Genomic DNA, 21,374 nt, shown 5'->3' with positions numbered 1-21,374 from the left:
ATGGTAGCAGCTCATCTGTGCAGATCAGAGGTTTCAGTCTTCCCCTATCTCGATGACTGGCTGTCGAAGGTGGGCTAGCCCCAGGCTGTTGTCTCCCAACTCCAAAATATGGCGGACCTCCTGCATTCGCTGGCGTTTACTATAAACATGCCAAAGTCACACTTGACTCCTCTCAGATGCTCCCTTTCATCTGAGCTGTTCTGGACACAGTGCTGCTTGAGGCTTATCCTCCCGAGCAGCGAGTCCCGGATATTCAGGCCATGATACAGATGTTTTAACCTTTATCCTGGATTTTGGTGAGAATGACTCTGTGGCTGCTGGGCCTCATGGCCTCCTGCAGCCTGCTGGTGACACATTCCATTATTCATCATCCTAATCATTGCACCCCATGCAACTTATCGCAGATTGCAGTTTTGTTAAATAAAACCTATTGAAACATTACTGCATCTTCTTCATTGCCTGTGTTTGATTGAGACATGTTGTTCATGTGAGAAAGGGGTAATCTCCTTTAACCACGACACTCCCTGAGATGTCACACTCTTGAATCCATGCATAAAGACTGTCACAAATCACCTTTTACTGTTTGGGTTTTTGGTGAGATGCTGCTTGTGAGCCAGGAGGGTTGGGATGACAGTTGCGACTTGTTGTAGGACGGGCATAGTTACCTACAAACATAAGTACTGTCATCCTTGAACTAGCAGTCTTGCCTAGAGCAAGAGTAAAACTACGACATGACGCCATCAGCAATGGTGTTTAGGCACTCATTTACGGATACCCTATCATTGTCTCACATACAGGTACCCTAAGTACTATTATACGTAGACGTCCGTGGTCTTGGGGAAGATCCTCCTCAGCTGAACGGGGAGTACCTAATTAGCCTGGAGGTTGTTTGAGCTGAAACTCATAAAAGGAATTTTTCCCCCATTTGGTGTTCCATCTCTTTACCCACTTCAAAGCATGGCTAATGCCATAGACAGTCCTGAGAATGCTAGACAACCATTAACACTACACCTAGTAGCGCATGGCTTAACAGATGAGGGCGGGGATGTTACATTCATAGTAGAAGTTAGTGAAGCCTACCAAACAGAAACATTCTACTCTTGGGTCACCTTTCCAGAGGAAGACCACAGATCATTCACATTCCATACTTACAGAATTGCAAACATACCTCAATGGTACCAAGGATACCAGTATCTTGAAATCCCGATTACTTACCAAGATCATCAGAACTGGCTTAATGGCGCCCTACCGCACGTAATACAACCTGTGAGATTAGGTCCCTTCTGTAAGGTCGGACCAACGTGGCCTATGTTTGCCACATACACACCTCACCCAGGTATACAAAACATGCACGCAGCAGACCTACGAAACTTATACATAGAGCTAGTAACACTCTATAGACGTCTTGTTCAGTTCGTTATGCAAACTCTTAACACTACACCAGCACGTACAGCACCACCAGCACCTCCTGGATACCAACTGGCTACTGGGATTAATCCACAAACAGTGCATACTCTCATGGGTATAGTACCCACAGAACGAGAGAAAACTCCGTTCTGGATAGCACAGAAAACAAATCAGCTGGAAGCTGTGTTCCCGCATACGGGACTTCAGCAAAAACAGAATTCTCACAATGTGCTTGACCTTCAGGATGGTTCCCTCTGTGGATGACTGTGCCACATGGGCTACAGTCTTCGCTGCAATTTATACTACCACACATGGTACGTCAACACTTGCCAATTTACTGGAAGTGTTAAAAGAAATATAGAATGAGCAGGGGGCTGCACCAGCCCTAGATTTGGGGATGAAATTAATGTGTAACTTCAACGCAGTCTCCTCAATCATACTCAGTAATATTAAAGGGGAAGCATTAGCACTGGCTATACGCCAGCGTCTCAGAGAGATTCCGCATTTGGACCAGGAGAAAGAGCTACAGAAAATTATCTCCCAACACCTATACCAGTATAGGATGGGATAGTTTGGAAGCCAAGCAGAAGAAGCTTAAATTACAGAGTACCACCCCTAGGGAAGGTACTAAACAAGCACAGGAGGGTTCTAAGAAGCACTGGGATAAACAAAAACAATTTAAAGATAGATAGAGCAGATTCTCCACATTCGGAGAATATATAAATAGAGAAAATATAAAAACTCCTGACAGATATACTGATTCACGTCCCTCTCGTTCCTTTCAGGACGCACCAGAGTAGCGAGAGAGGTGGCCGTCCTGATCGATGTCCTGAATACGTGAAACAGAAGAAATATTCACCACAGTCTTCGGACAAAAAAAGAAGATCAGTCCCCACAACAAAAACCACAGTTTAAAAAGAAAAAGATGGCAGCACTGTCAATTAAAAATGCCAGTACACTTGAGAACATTGCTGAAGAACAAGACGTGGGCAGTGACACTGTTAGGCAGCGCAGCAGAGGTCACGATATGTCACCAGAGTCTGAAAGATCATCTGGATGCGACAGCAACTAGCGATTTCAGTGCAGTTGAGACTGTGGACGGGCACGTTCTCCCACCCGAGAGGGTTTATGATTTAAATATCCAAATTGAAGGAGACATAGAGTGCATCATTGGTATGATATTTTAGGATGAACTTACTTGTGATATCCTGCTGGCCGAAAGGGACTGGCTACCTGAGCATGTCTGTAAGCTCCCACATGGGGAAGATGTCATTTTGCCTTCTTTCTCTGATTTTGTTCCGAAGGCGGTAAAACAAGCCTACGCTGTCAATTGGGCTCTGGCGCAGGCACCTGTGTTGTAACGCAACCATGTAGATTGGGACAAGGACTCTCTTGCAATGTAATACCTATCAGGTCTACACCCCAGCCTCAGCCACAATATCCTGTTAAACAAGAAGCAAAAGCTCCGGTGTGGGAGATCCCCACTCAGCTCGAATACCAGGGAGTAATTGAGCCCTGTGTCTCTGCAATGAATAACCCGTTATTCCCTGTTACAAAACCAGACCATTCCTACAGAATAGTCTTAGATTATAGACACTTAAACAGTCATACACGTATATACACTGTACAAAATTCACATAGCACAGCACTAATTAATAACATAGTGCGCACAAAATACAAAACAACATGGATATTTCCAACGGTTTCTTCTGCCAGAACTTAGCACATGAATGTCGGGACCTGAGTGCATTCTCATTTGGCTCACAAAAAAGCTTCTGCTGTTTGCCCCAAGGCTACAAGAGCAGCCCAGGGCTGTTCTCAGCCCGTGTAACATCAATAGTGCATGATATTGATTCTGAGGCGTTGTCCTACGTGGATGACATCTCTCTCACAGATGACGACCTCAACATTCATCTGGCCAGTGTTGATCGGACCGTTTTGGGATTCACAGCCCTTGGCTACAAACTTAATTTTAGAAAAACTGAAATAGCCTTTCCCAGCGTGTTGTTCCTGGGACATAAGCTTTCAAACGAGGGGAAGACCCTGGCCCGCACTTTCTAGAGAAATGGGCACAACTTCACCCACCTAACATTCTAAAGAAACTACAGTCCCTACTTGGTTTCTTTAACTTTGGCAGAACATACATTCCTGACTATGCACAACGTATCAAGCCACTCTATAATTTAATACGTCCTGATTTTTCTAGCACACTGGACAGTTGAACACACACGCATCTTAAGGGAATTGCAACAGGACATGCTAGAATCAAAACACTTGCGATAATAAAACAAATTTGGTCATCAAAATAGCTGGTGCCATTGGGTTCACTTTTGTCACCTTTAACGAAGGCGACACAGTGCCCATAGCAAATAAATCCCATTTATACTCAAATGCAGAACAACGTTTTGCACCCACACAAAAAAATCTAACTGCAGTTCAGATGGCTGTCATTAAGAAAAGGCCGCTTGCCCAAGGGAAACGCATCATTGTTGTTAACCCGGACCCAGCCTTAGAGGCCGTCATCAAAGCAAGCGTTCCTAACGCTAAAGCATTGCATCCACGCTGGATTCAGTGGGCAACCTCCCTGACTGCCACCTATGATGACTACATCTTTGATCCAAAACTTCAGACACACAAATTTCTCCAATACGGACAGGAGTACCCGCTCCTCTAGATATTTTGCCACTTGACAGATAACATACTGTCATTTATACTGATGGTTCAGCACAACCAGCTGTAGGTACGAAACATCAATACTCAGCCGCTTGCGTGGCTGTGAGCGGGAGTGATGAAGGATGAAATCTTCCACCCTCACAGTACCTACACACAGACCTTAGGGGACTGCACACTCAGCTGGCTGAACTCAAAGCCCTTATTTTAGCGCTAGAACACACAGAGCCAGGATTGCTGACTTTAATTGTCTGTGACTCATACTACTGCTTCCAGTCTTACAATTAATATTTTAATCAGTGGCAATTGAACAGGTTCAAAGATTCCAAAGGGAACACCATAAAACACAGAACTCTGTGGGGGAGGGTGGCTGATCTTAAGCTACCTTGTGTCCATGTAGTACATACATTGGGCCACCAACGTGTAGGAGTACACATTATCAGCAATACTTTAGCCGATGAAGCAGCCAAGTCTGCAGTAGCTACGGCTTCTTTGGCTGCAGTGACTCATTCACAGACGAGATTGGATAGTGAAATTATGACTGCTGTGAAAGCTTCAGCTGAAGGCAAGCTTCTTCCAAAAGCATACTCTACAAAATACTCTTACCGCATCAGTGCACAGAATGTTGCATGTGCTACACTTCCTGGGATTGGAGATGAGCGATTCCCCAATCAAGACCGGAGAATAGATCTAATAAAGGCAGCGCATGAGGGTGTCGCTTCTGCTCATGCTGGTATTTCGGCCACAGTAACACTCTTACAGAAACGTTTCTGGTGGTCAGGTCTATACAAACAGTCAAAACAGTACATCCAATTTGTGACATTTGCCAGCAAATTAAGTGCTCAAACATCAAACGCCCACCGCAGACATCCCTCTTAGTGTCCAGCAGGCCACTACAATGTTTGTACTTGGACCACTGCGGTCCACTCCAACCTGATGGTGCATACAAATACATCTTAGTTGCTGTAGATTCTTGTGCTAGATTCCTGTGGTATGGCCTCAGCTGTCGGCTGACGCTCGAACTGTTATAAAAGACTTGCTGATCTTTATCGGTACATATGCGGTTGCAGGATTCCATTCTGACCAGGACCCTGCATTTGCCTCTCAGGCATTCAGGGACACCATGGGGACAATGGGTGTTGAACTCCATTACTCCTCACCATACCATCCAGAGAGAAATTTGGTCGTGGAGAGGAGGAACCATAATCTAAAGCAGTCCTTAACAGCTAGAGTATTAGGTTCTGGCCGCAGTTGGCTCCATCACCTATATGGGTTCCAAAGAGCACTGAATAATCTCCCAAGATGGTCCTTTTGGGGGGGGGGGGGGGGGGGATGCACTACCTATGAGGTTCTCTTTGGGATACCTGTGTATTTTCTCAGATCTTGATGGCCCTGGTTTGGTGGCAGCAGATACACCTTTTGACATAAATGAAAGTCTCACTGTCTTACAGGAGCTTCAGCAATTTTGTGATGATAAATCATCCACCAGTCCTGCCACCTTAGGAATAAGGGATTTACCAACAACTTCTACAGTCTGGATTCCGAAAGTCGAACGATCTGGTTCGTGAAAAGATCGCTGTGAAGAAGAAATACGGTCCATCCTACAGAGCACCGGTCCCAGTCCTAGGAGTACAAGGTACCAGAACTGTAATCTTACCACCACTGCCTGGTTCCAAAGCAAACAGATTCAATTCCATTGATGACATCAAACTTCACCATGTGGCCGATCCTGCACAGTAGACCAAGAGGTCCCTTGGGTAGTTCCCGGTCCCCTCTCACTACCTAACAGGACATACCTCTTCAAAGTAGAAATAACAACACTACTTTGGACTATACAACAATGTCCAATAATGCTACAAATGCCTCCTCGATTGTGGGGAGGGTGGAAAATTAGCTCTTGTTGATTCCAGTTACCACTTCAACGACAGCATCTGTCCAGGATTTGGCTGTTTTTTTACACCAACACTGTATAGGCTGACGGCACTGTCTACTATGAGCCTACACGCGGAGGGGATCCATCCACCGAAGATGCACATGTTCCTGCATTTGCAGAGACTGCCTCTGGTTATTTCATCGACATTGATGACTTTTCATCAGACTCATCCACTCCAGTAACCAAAAATGTATCAGAGACACGTAAGCTGTACTTACGGCTTAAACATAACTATTTAATTCACTCATGGAACTATTTATGGTTCTGCTTGACATTTTTTGCATTATTTCCATGGATTGGTTTCGTGACTGTTTTCTTTTTACTTATAAACGGTCATTACCTTCCTGAACGCTCCTTTGTTGAGCCTGTGGATGAAGTCTTAACTCCATATCATTCCTCACATAAGGTACGAAGAGACTTGTCCCTTGTGAACATTTCAGCTGTACCTATTCCTGATGGGATTGTGTGGGACAACGTTCCATTTGATTTATTCGGGCCTACTGAGGTTATTCAAATTCCCTATGTCTTCAAAATTTCTGTGACTGATGTTATTGCACCTGGTGTTGCATCTGATGATTGGGATGTCCAGACAGTTGATTTTACGTTAACTGAAATGAAGGACTATTCAATTTGAAAGTGATGATGTGTATACGAATATAATGAATTATGGTGAAATGTTCTGCTATAACAACAGGGGACATTACTACCTGCACCGTGCTAACAGACATAGACCAGTACTTAACTACACTCAGTGGGAAGACTGTTCAACACCACCAGTGTGGAGCCTAAAACATTATTCAGATAAATTTACTTATTTTTCTGGGCATGATACAAAACATACTGATTCAAATTACATCCTTCAAAAATTAGGAAAATTTTGCTAACTTATACAAAACTGATTTATTCAGATTCCTTTGTTTCCCATCTTGCCGTTGAAGGTTACGAATACTGGAGAAACACTGTTGATTTAAAGAGTGTATGGGGAACACAAGATTGGCAAATACAGCGTAGGGAAGCTTTATTTAGAGCATGCCTGATTCCTGTGCAAATTATCTTTTTAAATGACACCATTCAACAGACATCCTGTCTGGGGTTAGCAAAAATAAAATAAATGAATATACCCAGTATCCCCACACCAGCAAAGTTTAATAATTGGCAATACTTCCTGAATGTTACAGAGGAAGAACTAAAGGTTCAGGCTGGTACCTATAACTCTTCACTTTCTGGTCCCGGCGGATGGTTAATTTGGCCAGTAGAAACCAATGCAAGTCGGGCACGGTTTTTTAATTCCTCAGGGGGTTTCAAGATTAGCCGGCCAGACCCTCGCTTCATCTCGGGTCAACACACGGGTATAGTTACAACATACAGTGTGGGTAGACTGTGCCAACAATGGGTACAGACTAACACGTTAGCTGCAGTTAAAGAACGTCTTAACACTGTTTCCGAGGATATAGACTTACAGGACTTTTTTTTAGGTCCTAGAAAGCCGTGCACTAGAAGTTATGTGGTGCTGAGCAACCAAAGCTGTTGCGGTATGCGACCAGGAGTTGCCTACGCAATTTCAGTATCTAAGGTCATTACGTGTTATGGTCAAGTTTTATTCCCCCCACACAAGAGATAAAAGTATCAGAAATGTGGCCTCACATTGATACTGCTAGTGTAAATTATGACAAGCTGAGCAGACTAAAGGTGCTACTGTTCCAAAAACAAGTTGCATTGACATCATCTAGAGAGAAGTATGCTTTCCAGATTGCGAGATCATCAGCCGAGATACAATCCCTATTAAATACCAACTTCCCCAAGCACTTTGGAGAGCTGGTATACTGGGATTGTCCACTTCTTTAAGGCTGTGGGGTCTGGATTTGTGTCCATCTTCCAGGCTGTCTTCGGAGTCATTCCATCGGCCATCCATTCAAGTGTGTTTGGCTGCTTTCCTATAATTTTGGCATTGTTTGGTGGAATACTGCTGCTGTTTCTTCTGATTTGCAGTGGTTGTGTCTTTCCAGCTACGTGAAGCAATGGAGCCACTGCCACCAGCTCAACTGTGCTGTGAGCGCATGGTTCAGGTCTTTAATGCTTCATTGCTGGAGGAATTGGAGCGTGATTGGTCATTGTCATTCCGACCACTCCTATGGTGCATGCAACCAGTCTTTCGCTGCGTAAGGTGCCTCTTCGAAAACTTGCCTACAGTGTGTCTTGCTGTTACGCCAGTGCCTCCTGTGGACCACGCATTGCTAATGTCCCCAATCAGGGTTCATTCCCGGTCATGCCCCTTGAGAGAAAGGCTGATTCTCGAGGCCACTTATGAGCCACTCTTGGGGAATGATCTGGCTCTTTTTGGCACTGTGGAGAGTACTACTCCTGCAGGTGGACCTGCACTGGAGACTACTGCGCACTACTGCTTCGTGGATCCGTCTGCCCATCCTGTGATCGATCTAACATCTGACGATGTGGCCTCTTTTCTGAGGTCCTTTCCATTCAGTGGCTTCGAAGATGCTCTTCAAGATCATGACTATTGTTAGAAAGGTTTGCTGATTGGCTTCAAATACCAAATTCAGTATTAGCATTCATTGCCCTTACTTTGGCCTGCTGTGCTTGTCATGATCGACATTATCTCTTTTTATGTTTTTTTAGCTACTGATTTTAAACTTGTTTTAAATATGATTTCTAGCTAGTTTTCATGCTTTTAGCTTCTAGTCCAGAGCGCTTTTTAGCAATGGGTTTATTTGCCTTCGGTGGCGTCACTAATATGGCGTCATACTTGTTACGGCAATGGCAAGGGTTTAGTGAATTCTAGTTTGTTTTAATGGGAAACAGGAGTTAGTTTAGCCTTTGGCTTGCAGACTCGTGCCCCCATCACCTAGTGAATTTGACCCTACTTAGCTTGCTCTGTTTTAGCGCATTTATTTAATTATATCTTTTAAGATGGCTACCTTGTTTTTAGTTAGGCCTATGTTTTAGTTTCACGTTATCAGTGCCACCGTGCTAAGGCGTCAATATCAAGCGACAAAGATAAACAAAATGTAGGTGTTCACATTAGGTACTTTCCCTCTTCACGCCTTCGAGGGAATTGTTTATATCAGTTACCGTTCCAAGCATGTCTTGTTATCTATTGTTTGGGAACAGACCTTTGTCAGGGGTCCGAGTAGATCTGTATAAATGCACCTCACTTAGACAGATAGTCAGAGGGATTCCGACCAGATGCCATCTCTGCTTTCGACGCTGCCCCTCACCTTGACGCTGACCCAGTCTTCGTGTCCCTACTGAGTCTGAGCTAGATACTTCATTCCAAGGTAATGAGGGTTGGGGGGGCTCTTCTCATGGACATAGCATTGGCAGATTAGGTTTAACACACTTAGCTCTCTTTTAGGTTAGAGATTAGGTACATCATATTAGGGTATCAGGACATATCTCATACTTTGTCATTTCATGTCAGTGCAAGATGGTGGGTGTCTTTGTATTAATGGCTCTTGTCTTTACCATTCTGTTTCTTGCATTATTCATTATCCTAATCATTGCAGCCCATGCAATTTATCACAGATTGCAGTTTTGTTAAATAAACCTATTGAAACCTTACTGCATCTTCTTCATTGCCTGTGTTTGATTGAGACATGTTCATGTGAGAAAAGGGTAATCTCTGTTTAACCACAACACTCCCTGAGATGTCACACTCTTGAGTCCATGCGTAAAGGCTGCCACAGATCACCCTTTATTGTTTGGGTTTTTGGTGAGGTGCTGCTTGTGAGCCGGGAGATGTGGGACGACAGTTGCGACTTGTTGTAGGACAGGCATAGTCACCTATAAACATAAGTACTGTCACCCTTGAACCAGCAGTCTTGCCTAGAGCAAGAGTCAAACTACGACACAACTAGATGTCTCTATCAGATGGACAAGTTACTTACCTTTGGTAACACCTTCTCTGATACAGACAGTATCTAGTTGCAGATTCCTTACTGACCCACCCATTCTCCCTGCTCTGTGAACTGATTTCTAGGGACGGGTACTTCCCTTTTCAGGGCTCTAGTTTTGACACACCAGTAGTCAGTGTTCTTTATGGCTCTGCGCTTCTGGCATGGAAAGTTGTGAAAAGGAACAGACATTAGCGTGCCATCTATATAGGACCCAGGACATCATATCCGGTGCACAGGATGCCGACGACGGAGATGGAGCCAATCAACGCCACCTAACGGTGTGCAGGGGTACTGCTTGAGAAGAATCTGTGGATACAGACTGACACCTAGGGGAAATTCTAAGGTAAGTAACTTGTCCATCTGTGCTCTTCAGGCCGTTGCTTGGCCTGACAAAGGAGATACACCATCTATTCATCCTGCAATCTAGTACGCTTATCCCCTCTCCTACTAAGGGGACTGTAAAGGCTGTTTTTGCCTTGAGTAGTCTCCTATGTGTTGTTGGCACTCCTCCACAAATCTGTAGTCTGTGGTGTCAAGTGGAAGGGTTGCTGCTTGTGTGTCACCAATGTGTTTGTTTCTAAATCAGGGAACCTTCCAGGGAAGGCATTGTTGGGCAGGAAAGAGCTCCCCTAGTTCTAGTGGAGCTCCAGTGAGTGGAGTTACGGCCTCCAGAGTTGCCACTGCACTGTCCATGTTTTGGTAGTTATCGAAACTCCACTTGTGTATTGGTGATAGGGGTGTACCAAAGTCACCAGTGTGGAACAGGTGGTCCCTAGAGCAGTAGTGGATGTGATTCCACTAATTAGGTACTGATAGACCTTAGATTTGAGCAGCAAGATGTTTCACCAAGCCCCGGTATTATTATTTGGAAGTCATGTCCTCACCACTAACGTAGTACTGCTGATGATGTGACCTCCATGCACTGAAATCCAAAAATAATAGTTTGAAGCATGTGTGGCTCTAGATAAACATCTAGAGCTACATCTAGTGTTGGGCCTGGATGTGTGCAAGTTTTTTATGTTCAAAAAAGTCTTTTGAGTCCTCTTGTTGGTAATGTGCATGAGCATCCACCCTATTGCTAGTTTGTTTTCCTACATGGCGGGTAAAGCAAAGCAATGTAGAGAAAAATGTCCAGTGAAGAGAGAAAACGTTGTAGATGAGTGATTACTATAACAGCCACAGGCGTCCGGGGAGGTGGGTGGGTGCATGTGAATTTACAGCACTACATGCCACAAACAGATGCTTACAGACTAACATTTTCCGTTGGATGCATGTGTGGGTGTAGATCTATATACTCTGCATATACAATAAAGCAGTCTCAACCAAAAAGCGGTGGCTAGCCTGTGGGTGTTACAAAGGACTGAAACCGCATACAAAGTACTGCCTGGCCAAGTCTTTCTCTTGTTATTGGGCCAGCACATCCACACAGTTGTGTTTTGTTAAGGTGTGTGGTGTGGACCATGAAGCTGCCTTGCAGATGTCAGCAATGGGAATGTTTCCTAAGAAAGCCATAGCTTACCCCGTTTTCCAGGAACAGTGGCTCCAGAAGGCATAAACAAAGCTATTTTGGCTTTTGCGTAGCATGTATGGATACACATGACTATCCATTTGGCTGTGCCTGATTTAGATACTGAAGCTCTCTGCCTCCGAGACCCACTCTTAAGGCAACCTTTAGAAGGTGCTCTTGCTGCCTGGGCCAGCATTAGGAACTGGAGTGCTTTGTTCTCAAGCCATACCTACTGCCTTTGATCTATTTTATGCTTGCCACACCCAGAGAAAAATTGAAATAACAAAGAAATATTTACAGAGCTGCCACACACAGTTCAAAGAGGGCTTGGCTTAGCAGTTGGAACTGGACTGTTCCTATTGGAGCAGGGTCAAGACTAATTGCAATTTGCTGGGTCTGATCTAAGGTGGCATTATTGGAAAACGAACAAGGGGTTGGAATGGTACCCTGAGCGATTGCCAGTGGTTAAACCTATTGCAAGCATCCTTCCATCACCTTTTGTGTGTTTACAGTGTCATTTAAAGACTTTACAACAACAACTTAAAAGAAGATTATTTGCCATTTAAGTGTACATCCTTATTGCATGTAAAAGAAATAGCTAGTATTTCAGGTTAATTCAAAAATGAAGAAATAAATAAGCACACTGTCAACCACTTCTGTCACTAAAAAAAACAGGGAGAAGAAAGCCAATGGGAAAAATGTAAACAACAATTTAACAGACCAATTGCTGAAGCCCCTGACCAAAAGGCTCTCTGTTCATGTATATATTATGTATGTTTTTTTCTTCTTAAAAGTGATGGTCTGGTGTGACAAGTAAGGCTATCTCAAAGTGCAGACCTAAAAATGACTCACTTGAACCCCTCTCCCACTTTCCATTGGGCTGCCATAAGTTGGAACTAAGACAAAATGCTTAAGGATGTGTAGGGACACACATGATCACTTGAAATCATTTAATACGTGAGCTAAAATTGGCATTCAGTCATGTTTTCAAGGTTGCTGTGCCACCAACAGATTGAGAGTGAGAAAAAGTGCTGGACTGAGAAAATCTAGTAGTTAACCTGTAAGTTATGTGTCATGGAAGTTGCCATATAACACTGAAGGATCTTTGCATGTCAGCCCTTCTTTTCAAAATTTGCAACATGTAGCAATTAATCTCAGTTTGTCAGGAAATTATGAAGGTTTTTCAAATAAAAAAGGTGATAGAAATAAACGTTTGCTAAATAAAGTGTACATTGTCTTGCTATTTGTTTATAGTGCTTCAGCCCCACCCCACCCTCAAAGGTGTGATAGTTTGTTTGAGACCACAGTTATACCGTTTATGCAGCAAAATAATATTGGTGCAGTTTGGTAGTTGCTGCCAGTAAACTTTTTTTTGTAAAGAGGTACTGCTTTGGAATGTATTTAGGATTTACCTTTTAAGCAGTAATTATTTTTTTTGATTGTTTTCCTTTTTTCTTTGTATTTTGTTTTATAAACAGACTGAAATATGGACTGAACTTGCCTGGATTGAGCAGCATTTCTTAAAACCTTTGCATACGGCCCTTGACATGTCAAAAGCCCACTATGAAGCTGAACTAAAGAATGCAAAAGAAAACAAGCATAGTAAGACTATTACATTCAATATGTCAACAGAAAAGAGCATTTAAAAAGTACACATATTGATCAGTTCGGGAGGGATGTATGCACTCAGTGAAACATTTGCTAAGCGTAATGCTCAGTGACTGCAAATATACGGATTCACCATCATAGTTAAATCCAGTAATGGGGTTTCATGTCCTCTGGAATTCCTTACCAGATCTAATTGATCAGCATTGTTGCTCAAAAGTCTACCACTTCCTGGAAATTCCACATCATATTGTTCCATGTCCTTGGGACAAGCTGATAGGAACAACATATGTTTGAAATAAACATTGCCAGATTAACCATATGGGCTGGTGCACGATAAAGCGTAAATACAATGTGCTGCTGGACATCTCAAATGCTTCCAGAATATAACAGAGCCTCAACAAATCTTACCCATAAAGTAATCATCAGTTTACATATCTAATATCTTCTCAATTATCTTCACACCTTTCAGGATTATTAGGCACCACTACACCACTTACTAGAATTAATTTATAACCAACCAATGACAATAACAAACTATCTTTTATTACCGTACACATCCCAGGCGGACTAGAGATTCGACCAGGAATTATAGCTGCACTAGTCTGCAGAAAATTAAGCAAATACCTACAGGGATTATTCAGAGTGTAAAAGATGCAGGACAAAGTGGGGGAAGAAATTTTACCTTGTCCACTCTATTTAAAGTGTCTAAATGATTATACACTCTAATAAGGGTGGGCAGAACATATGCAAATTCTTGGCAGTTGTCATACATGTGTCAAACTCTAAATAACTCCCTACATTTTCAAAGTTCCATTTGGTTATCTCATTTAAATCTTATGTTTTCAAAACCATCAGCTGTGTACCCAACCGTACCTGACCCACATATTAGATTCCTACATTAATCCAATATCCCTGAGGATAACATCTTATTAGTAATTTAATAATTACTTAAAGTAGCCGAATGTAATTTTGTGTCCCACAACTTCATTACATTTTATCTAATGATCAGAAAGAACTGTGTGCAACATACTGAACAACGGATTACATGACAGTGCCACATAAAAGACTAATAATAATAAATCATCTGCATACCAAAGTAATTTGACTTTTCCCCCCTTAGAACAAATTCTCATAATATTTTGCCAGATTACCAATGCCAAGTGTTCCATAATAAGGTTAAATAAGTATGGTGAGAGACGATAGCTGTCTTGAGCCAGGACCTGTATGAATTTATTCTGGTTCTCTGCTACCGAATAGAGCTGCAGATATTCAATCTCTGTATAATGCCCTGACCAAGTTCCTAAAAGCTCTTCCAAAGTTAAACTCGCCCAGTGCGTTTTCCAAATAGGAACAATTGACTTTATTAAATATTTCCTCCCCATCTATTCCGGTGCCAGTTTTTAATACATTATTATTCCTTCTCCTGTCTCTTCACTTTTGGGATTATCACACCAGCAACAGCCTTTGATGAATACTAGCCCATACTTTTTACACCACTAGCTTCATCCCAGCAGCAAATATTTTGTTATTTTTAAGTTAACGAGTTACATTTTCCAGCTGTTGACATACTTACTTAGGTGCTCCCTAACTTCAAAGTTAATGTGATAAGAGTCACTAACATTCTGCTGGGAGCACACTATAGTCTAAAAACGCATTAGAAAGCAAATATAAAATTGGAGCAAAACGATCTGTAAACTCTTGATAAACCCATCCATCATCAGTATGGTTCTTTATTATTATTGTGTTGTCCTAGAATATAGTGTCGACTGAAAATCTGTATAAAAAGTATTGACTTATTGTGCACTGATTTTCTCCCTAGTAACATTTCTGACAACATCTTGCTAATACATTCCTACTGTCCTTCTTCCTTCTAAAACTACTGGTGTCATCTTCAGAGATTGAATTACCTGTGAGGGTTCTGTTTTTTAACCCCTTCGCTGCCAGGCTTTTTCCCCCTCCTGTGCCAGGCCTTTTTTTGGCTATTTGGGGCAGTTCGCGCTTAGGCCCTCATAACTTTTTGTCCACATAAGCTAGCCAAGCTAAATTTGTGTCCTTTTTTTCCAACATCCTAGGGATTCTAGAGGTACCCAGACTTTGTGGGTTCCCCTGAAGGAGGCCAAGAAATTAGCCAAAATACAGTGAAAATTTCGTGTTTTTTTTTTTTTTTAAATGGGAAAAAGTGGCTGCAGAAGAAGGCTTCTGTTTTTTTCCCTGAAAATGGCATCAACAAAGGGTTTGCGGTGCTAAAATCACCAGCTTCCCAGCTTTCAGGAACAGGCAGACTTGAATCAGAAAACCCAATTTTTCAGCACAAATTTGGCATTTTACTGGGACATACCCCATTTTTACGATTTTTTGTGCTTTCAGCCTCCTTCCAGTTAGTGACAGAAATGGGCGTGAAAACAATACTGGATCCCAGAAACCTAAACATTTCCGAAAAGTAGACAAAATTCTGAATTCAGCAAGGGGTCATTTGTGTAGATCCTACAAGGGTTTCCTTCAGAAAATAACATCTGAAAAAGAAAAATATTGAAAGCAATATACCGTTACGTCTGCTGGACTCTTCTGGTTGCGGGGATATATAGGGCTTGTAGGTTCATCAAGAACCCTAGGTACCCAGAGCCAATAAATGAGCTGCACCCTGCAGTGCGTTTTCATTCTATACCGGCTATACAGCAATTCATTTGCTGGAATATAAAGAGTGAAAAATAGCTATCAAGAAAACCTGTGTATTTCCAAAATGGGCACAAGATAAGGTGTTGAGGAGCAGTGGTTATTTGCACATCTCTGAATTCTGGGGTGACCATACTAGCAAGTGAATTACAGGGCATTTCTCAAATAGATGTCTTTTCTACACACTCTTATATTTGGAAGGGAAAAATGTAGGGAAAGACAAGGACACATTTATTTAAAGAAAACAGAGGTGTTTTTTGCAAAGTGCCTACCTGTAGATTTTGGCTTCTAGCTCAGCCGGCACCTAGGGAAACCTACCAAGCCTGTGCATTTTTGAAAACTAGAGACCTAGGGGAATCCAAGATGGGGTGACTTCTGGGGCTCTGGCCAGGTTCTGTTACCCAGAATCCTTTGCAAACCTCAAAATTTGGCTAAACAAACACGTTTTCCTCACATTTCGGTGACAGAAAGTTCTGGAATCTGAGAGGAGCCACAAATTTCCTTCCACCCAGCGTTCCCCTAAGTCTCCCGATAAAAATGGTACCTCACTTGTGTGGGTAGGCCTAGCGCCCACGAAAGGAAATGGCCCAAAACACAACGTGAACACATCACATTTTTTCACAGAAAACAGAGGTGTTTTTTTGCAAAGTTCCTACCTGTGGATTTTGGCCTCTAGCTCAGCCGGCCCCAGGGGGGGGGGGCAGAAATGTCCTAAAATAAAAAGAAAAGGTCTTCCAAAAAAATGCCCCCCTTTGGGAGCGACCCTTGCCCAAGGGGTCACTCCCTTATACCAGTTTCAACCCCAAATAAAAATCCCTGGTGTCTAGTGGGCGTTTCAAAAGCCGGATTGCAAGCAATCCGGCTTTTGAAACGCTCAGAGAGACTTCAAAGGGAAGGAAATACATGTTCTTCCCTTTGAAGCCTCTCTGGGCCTCCCACACGTGATCGAAAGAGAAATGCAAAGCATTTCTCTTTCGATTGCGCTGGAAGCTGAGCTTCCAACGCGATGGGGGAGTCCCTGTGACAAATCAGCATGCGCTCGCGTGCTGACGTCACGGGGGGGGGTTGGGGGTGGAACGGGAAGGGCTTCCCCTTCCATCCCTGCCTTTTTTAGCACAGGGGGGAGCGCTAGCGCTCCCCCCAGTTCCCGGGTGTAGGATGAGGTGACCTCGTCCAAGGCACCCGAAAGGTTAAAATCTGATAATCGGGAGCTTTCCACTTCATTCACGCTGTTCAAGTACTCGGTGGGAAAGGTGACTGTGTTTCCTGCCTGCATTAATTGGCGATTGAATTCAGCCCTTTTTTTCCTAGAGCAAGCATATCATCAGTCAGCAAGATACTGATGGAGGAATGTGCCCCTAATCCATATTCTAAAAAGTCAGTTTTGTACACAAGCCATTGACAGGGTATGTGGAGGAGAATTCATTCCTGGCGGTAGGAGTAAGTCCCTACCATGTATGCACCTTTTGGATGCCCCCTTGTCTAAACACTATTTCTTTGGCACCCATTTTTCAAATACTCTGGGCCTAAATACGATCTTGGCGGATGGGATACTCCGTCACAAATGTGACGGATATCCCGTCCACCATTTTCCAAGTTCCATAGGATCTAATGGAACTTGTAATAGGGCAGACGGGATATCCATCACGTTTGTGACGGCTTATGCCATCCGCCAAGGTCATAATCAGGCCCTTCATCTTTTGTTCTTCCAGACAGACTATTAAGGCCACAAGTCATTCCTGTTCCAGATATATGTAGCATACTCCACCACCAATGTAAGAGACAGTCTTCCACAGCTCCTGTAGACTTTGCCAGACTGCCTCTTTGACCAAGACAGTTTCATCCTTTATACCCTTATGAATTGCAACATAAAACTCTAGGCCATTGCTTTGGTGGCCTTCAGCTTCAAGTCTTCAAGTCTTGATGTTCTTCAGCAGCCTGCCCCTGCTGCTTTGCTGCCAGCTGCGTGGAATCTTTGTTATAACTTTCTTTTTGAAGCATCCCTCCTTTTCCACTCATACCAAGCACCACGTCCACTCCCTGCAGCTCCATCAAGCAGAGTATGTGGACTAGTGGCTGGGTGGCCAAACAGAGCGCACAGTCTAGCTAGCCTAGTACTAACCTTGGAATACTCTTCAGGTAAAATACAAGTGCCAGTGTCGAGAATTCTACTACCGTAATTTATAGAGAGTGGTGGTGCAAGGTGACTACAGAAGTGGTGTGTTAGCCTCTCCTGACCCTTTGTTCAGCCAACTCTATGGTGGCCTCTCGTACTGAAGGTGCCATTTGCCTTAACCCCACGTAAGAACTTCACGAGTCCATCTCCTCCGCCTCTGGATCATCTCATCAGCTCTTTCTATCTTCCTCAGGTTGTGCAAAAGTGCTTTGCCAAGAGGGCCCTGCAGTGAAGCAGAGATCCAAGGCTTGTGATAGCACAGTGGCTCTCATTACTCACTTTTTCAACACCCCTTTCCTTACCATCTTTTCCTCTGTTCCACTGTTATTCTTCCTTGCTCTCTCCTCTTCATTCCTTTATCCCCCAGATTCCCGACTCCTCCTTTCCTGCCTTTGCCTCTCCTGTCCCTTTACACTACCCATTGTCTTTTCCTACATATTCCATCTCTCCACTTCTCTTTTTCTCTTCTTTCTCCCATGTATATTTTTCCTATCTCAGTGTCCTTTCCTCTGGATCTGCATGTTGCTCAACAAAAGCCCACCTCCCGGCGTCACCAACTGAAAGTTATTATAGCACAGAGTTATGATGAAGCCAAGCGGGGGGAAGGGAATTAGGGCAGGGAACTGCAGGGAGAGAGATCTGAAAAGAAAAAGTTAGAACAAATATGCATATACTCATTTATTGCAGTATAACTCATCAATAGACTCTTGACTAAAGGCGTCTCTGTGATATCAGATTGAGACCTCTTTTGAAGTGAGGGCAAAGCCCCTTCTTTGAATCATGGAACAAAAACAAACTACAACCTCAGAACTAAGATATGGCAAGAGCTTTGGACTATGGTCATACTCTGAATATCAATCCTTTAACAACTATGCATTCATAACATAAACTTTTGATCATAGCCTAAAAATTCTCAAAGACTTGAATATGCTTTTTACATATTATGCTTTCCAAAAAACAATGAAACTATAATTTGCTTATCTCCAAAAATGCTTTCACATTTACAACTATAGGCCTGAAAGTTTTACTTATTGAACTTGAATTGCTTTATTCGTTGGGCAGAAGCGCCTTGTTTATTGTTCATGAAGCGCTTTGATTATTGTACATGAAGCGCTTTGTTCCTTATGCCAGAAAGCGCTTTCACTTGTCTTAGTTGAAGCGCTACGCTCGTTATGCTATGGGGCATTTTCTCATGTGGCCTGAATCACTTTGATTGCTGTGCCAAGGACGCTTTCCTCATGTGGACTGAAGTGCTTTGATTGCCGTATCAAGGGTGCTTTACTCATGTGGACTGAAGCGCTTTGATTGCTGTGCCGAGGGCGCTTTACTCATGCGGACTGAAGCGCTTTGATTGCCGTGCCAAGGGCTCTTTACTCATGCGGACTGAAACGCTTTGATTGCCGTGCCATGGGCGCTTTCCTCATGTGGACTGAAGAGCTTTGATTGCCGTGCCAAAGGCGCTTTACTTCTGTGCTCCGAAGCGCTTTGATCGTCGTTCCAAGGCTGCTTTACTCTGAAAGCTGAAAACGCTTTGCTTGTTGTGCTAAAGGATGCTTTACCTTTTGGGAGTAACAACTCTTCAAGATTGGGCTCATCAGGACCTTACTGCTACGAGTACGACCTAATCGTTTCTGAATTCACCATGGAAACAAGGATACTCCGATTTGCCGTCAATCTGCCATTTAGGAAATCTGCTCTTCTTCAGAGGAACCCTCACGATGTCTGATTGCATCGAAGTCTTCAAAATAGTGAGCAACGTGCTTGGGTGTGGCTGGGCTTTATAGGCCTGCCACACCCCAAGATGGCTGCTGCCTCTAAAAACATGGGAATTGTAGTCCCTTCATAGAATAGCACTGATAAATGCATCTTGTCCACCAATGTCCTGACCCTGCAGCTACATGAGCTTTACCCCAGGGCAGACGACGCTGATGGGCACTTTTGGAACAAGAGGTGATGACAAGTGATGCGCATAAAGCGCGGCACATCCGCGCAGCGGTGTTTCGGGCGGGACCTGGACCGCGCACAGCCTTATTCCTGACACTCCGGCTGTCCTCCCTGCTGCTTTTTTGCCCACTTTTCTTACCTCCCCAATTCTCTTTTGACACTATCTTTCTTATCCTCTTCCTAACATTACCATCCTTCCCACTCTTCTCTTTACTTTCAGCCCTCTTTCTTTCCTACTTTCTGTCTAAGTCAAAGAATGTTTTTTGATCCAAGCAAATAAATCATATACATAGTTTAGATATGCATAATAGTAATACAAACATCTAAAAAAAGATAATATTTGTACATTAGAATTAATAATTTATACAAACAGAGAAAAGGGACAATAGTAAACCAGAGTGTAATACAAATACAAAGCACTGCCAGATTGGGAAGCCTTTAAGCCATTCTTCCTAGTAAGCCATACACTGTGCAAAATCTGCACAGACAGAACACATTTCAGAAGAGTCAGTCTGAGTGATCCGTAATGCCTCGAGGTATGACCTGAAGCCCAAATTTAAACATAGTGGTCACATCCATCTTCTGCATGCAGTTTGATAAGCAGTGCAGAAGAAAAGAACATGAGGTACTCTCGCATACTTCGTTATCACACATAGTGCAGATTGTATTTATTGTACTACCATTTGTCCAATTAGCAGTGTAGTCCTTGGTTGTTAGAGGGCCATAGAGGAATTTAAGGAATACATTTTTGCTTCATTAAGGGTGATTCAGTCTAAAAATACTTCAAATGCAAGAGCAGGTTTGAATTGTAGGAACTTGAGTCAAGGTGTCCTGCAGTTTTGGTTTATGAAAAGATGTCATATTATCCCAATGCATCCCTGTTTATGCATCCTTTGACACCATTTGCATCGACTGCAGTTTATCCCATAGTGTCAACATGCCAAAAATTGCAAACCATTTTTTACGTGTCTAACCCATCGTAAGGAGCCGCAACCCTTTAGCCCCAGTAGTTCTTCCAAAGCCTTCCATAAATGTGAAGCTCCGGAGTCGCTCACAAATGGATCCAATAGATAAGCGGCCTAACGCTTCTAGTTGGTCAACTGTTTTGAGGCTAGACAAAAATAAATGGGTAATGGGGGGTGCTCACTGGGATATTGAGTAATGATCTAACAAAAGAGTTTCCACTGAAGGTAACTGCAGTACAATCTTCAGAGCCCCACGTTCTGCCCTGTATGGAATGGCTGACTATACTTTTGCTCTGCACACATCTGAGGCCAGATAGTCAGGAGTGACCACATTACAGAATGAGTTTTAATTCTGGCCTTGGGGGAAATTAGGGCAACACTAGGGGGGCTGAGCTTGCAGGGCTTAAAGATAGCAGCAATCTAGGTGATATCCTTCAGCTGTAATTTTATCCTTCACCATCCTAGTGCCACCAATAGATGAGACCGCTGAAGCCAACTGCATGCCGCCTGCAGTGTATTGTGCTCCCAGCAAGCCGGGAGTGAGAATGGATCGGCCATTTTAGAGGGTCTGAGCTGATCC

General features: G+C 43.3%; 1 protein-coding gene across 2 annotated transcripts in view; it reads left to right on the top strand.

The window, feature by feature from the left end:
* GLMN (glomulin, FKBP associated protein) overlaps positions 1 to 21,374 on the top strand; it is a 318,240-nt gene that overhangs the window by 251,204 nt on the left and 45,662 nt on the right. For both annotated transcript variants that reach the window (XM_069232351.1, XM_069232352.1), the window contains one exon: positions 12,907 to 13,030. In XM_069232351.1, the coding sequence (XP_069088452.1) occupies positions 12,907 to 13,030 (124 nt within the window). The remainder of the gene's footprint in view (positions 1 to 12,906; positions 13,031 to 21,374) is intronic.

The sequence above is a fragment of the Pleurodeles waltl genome, chromosome 4_2 (genome assembly GCF_031143425.1).
Source record: "Pleurodeles waltl isolate 20211129_DDA chromosome 4_2, aPleWal1.hap1.20221129, whole genome shotgun sequence".
In the NCBI taxonomy this organism is placed as follows: Eukaryota; Metazoa; Chordata; class Amphibia; order Caudata; family Salamandridae; genus Pleurodeles; species Pleurodeles waltl.
Note: the sequence above shows the minus strand (reverse complement) of the source record. Positions and strands in the feature narration are given on the sequence as shown.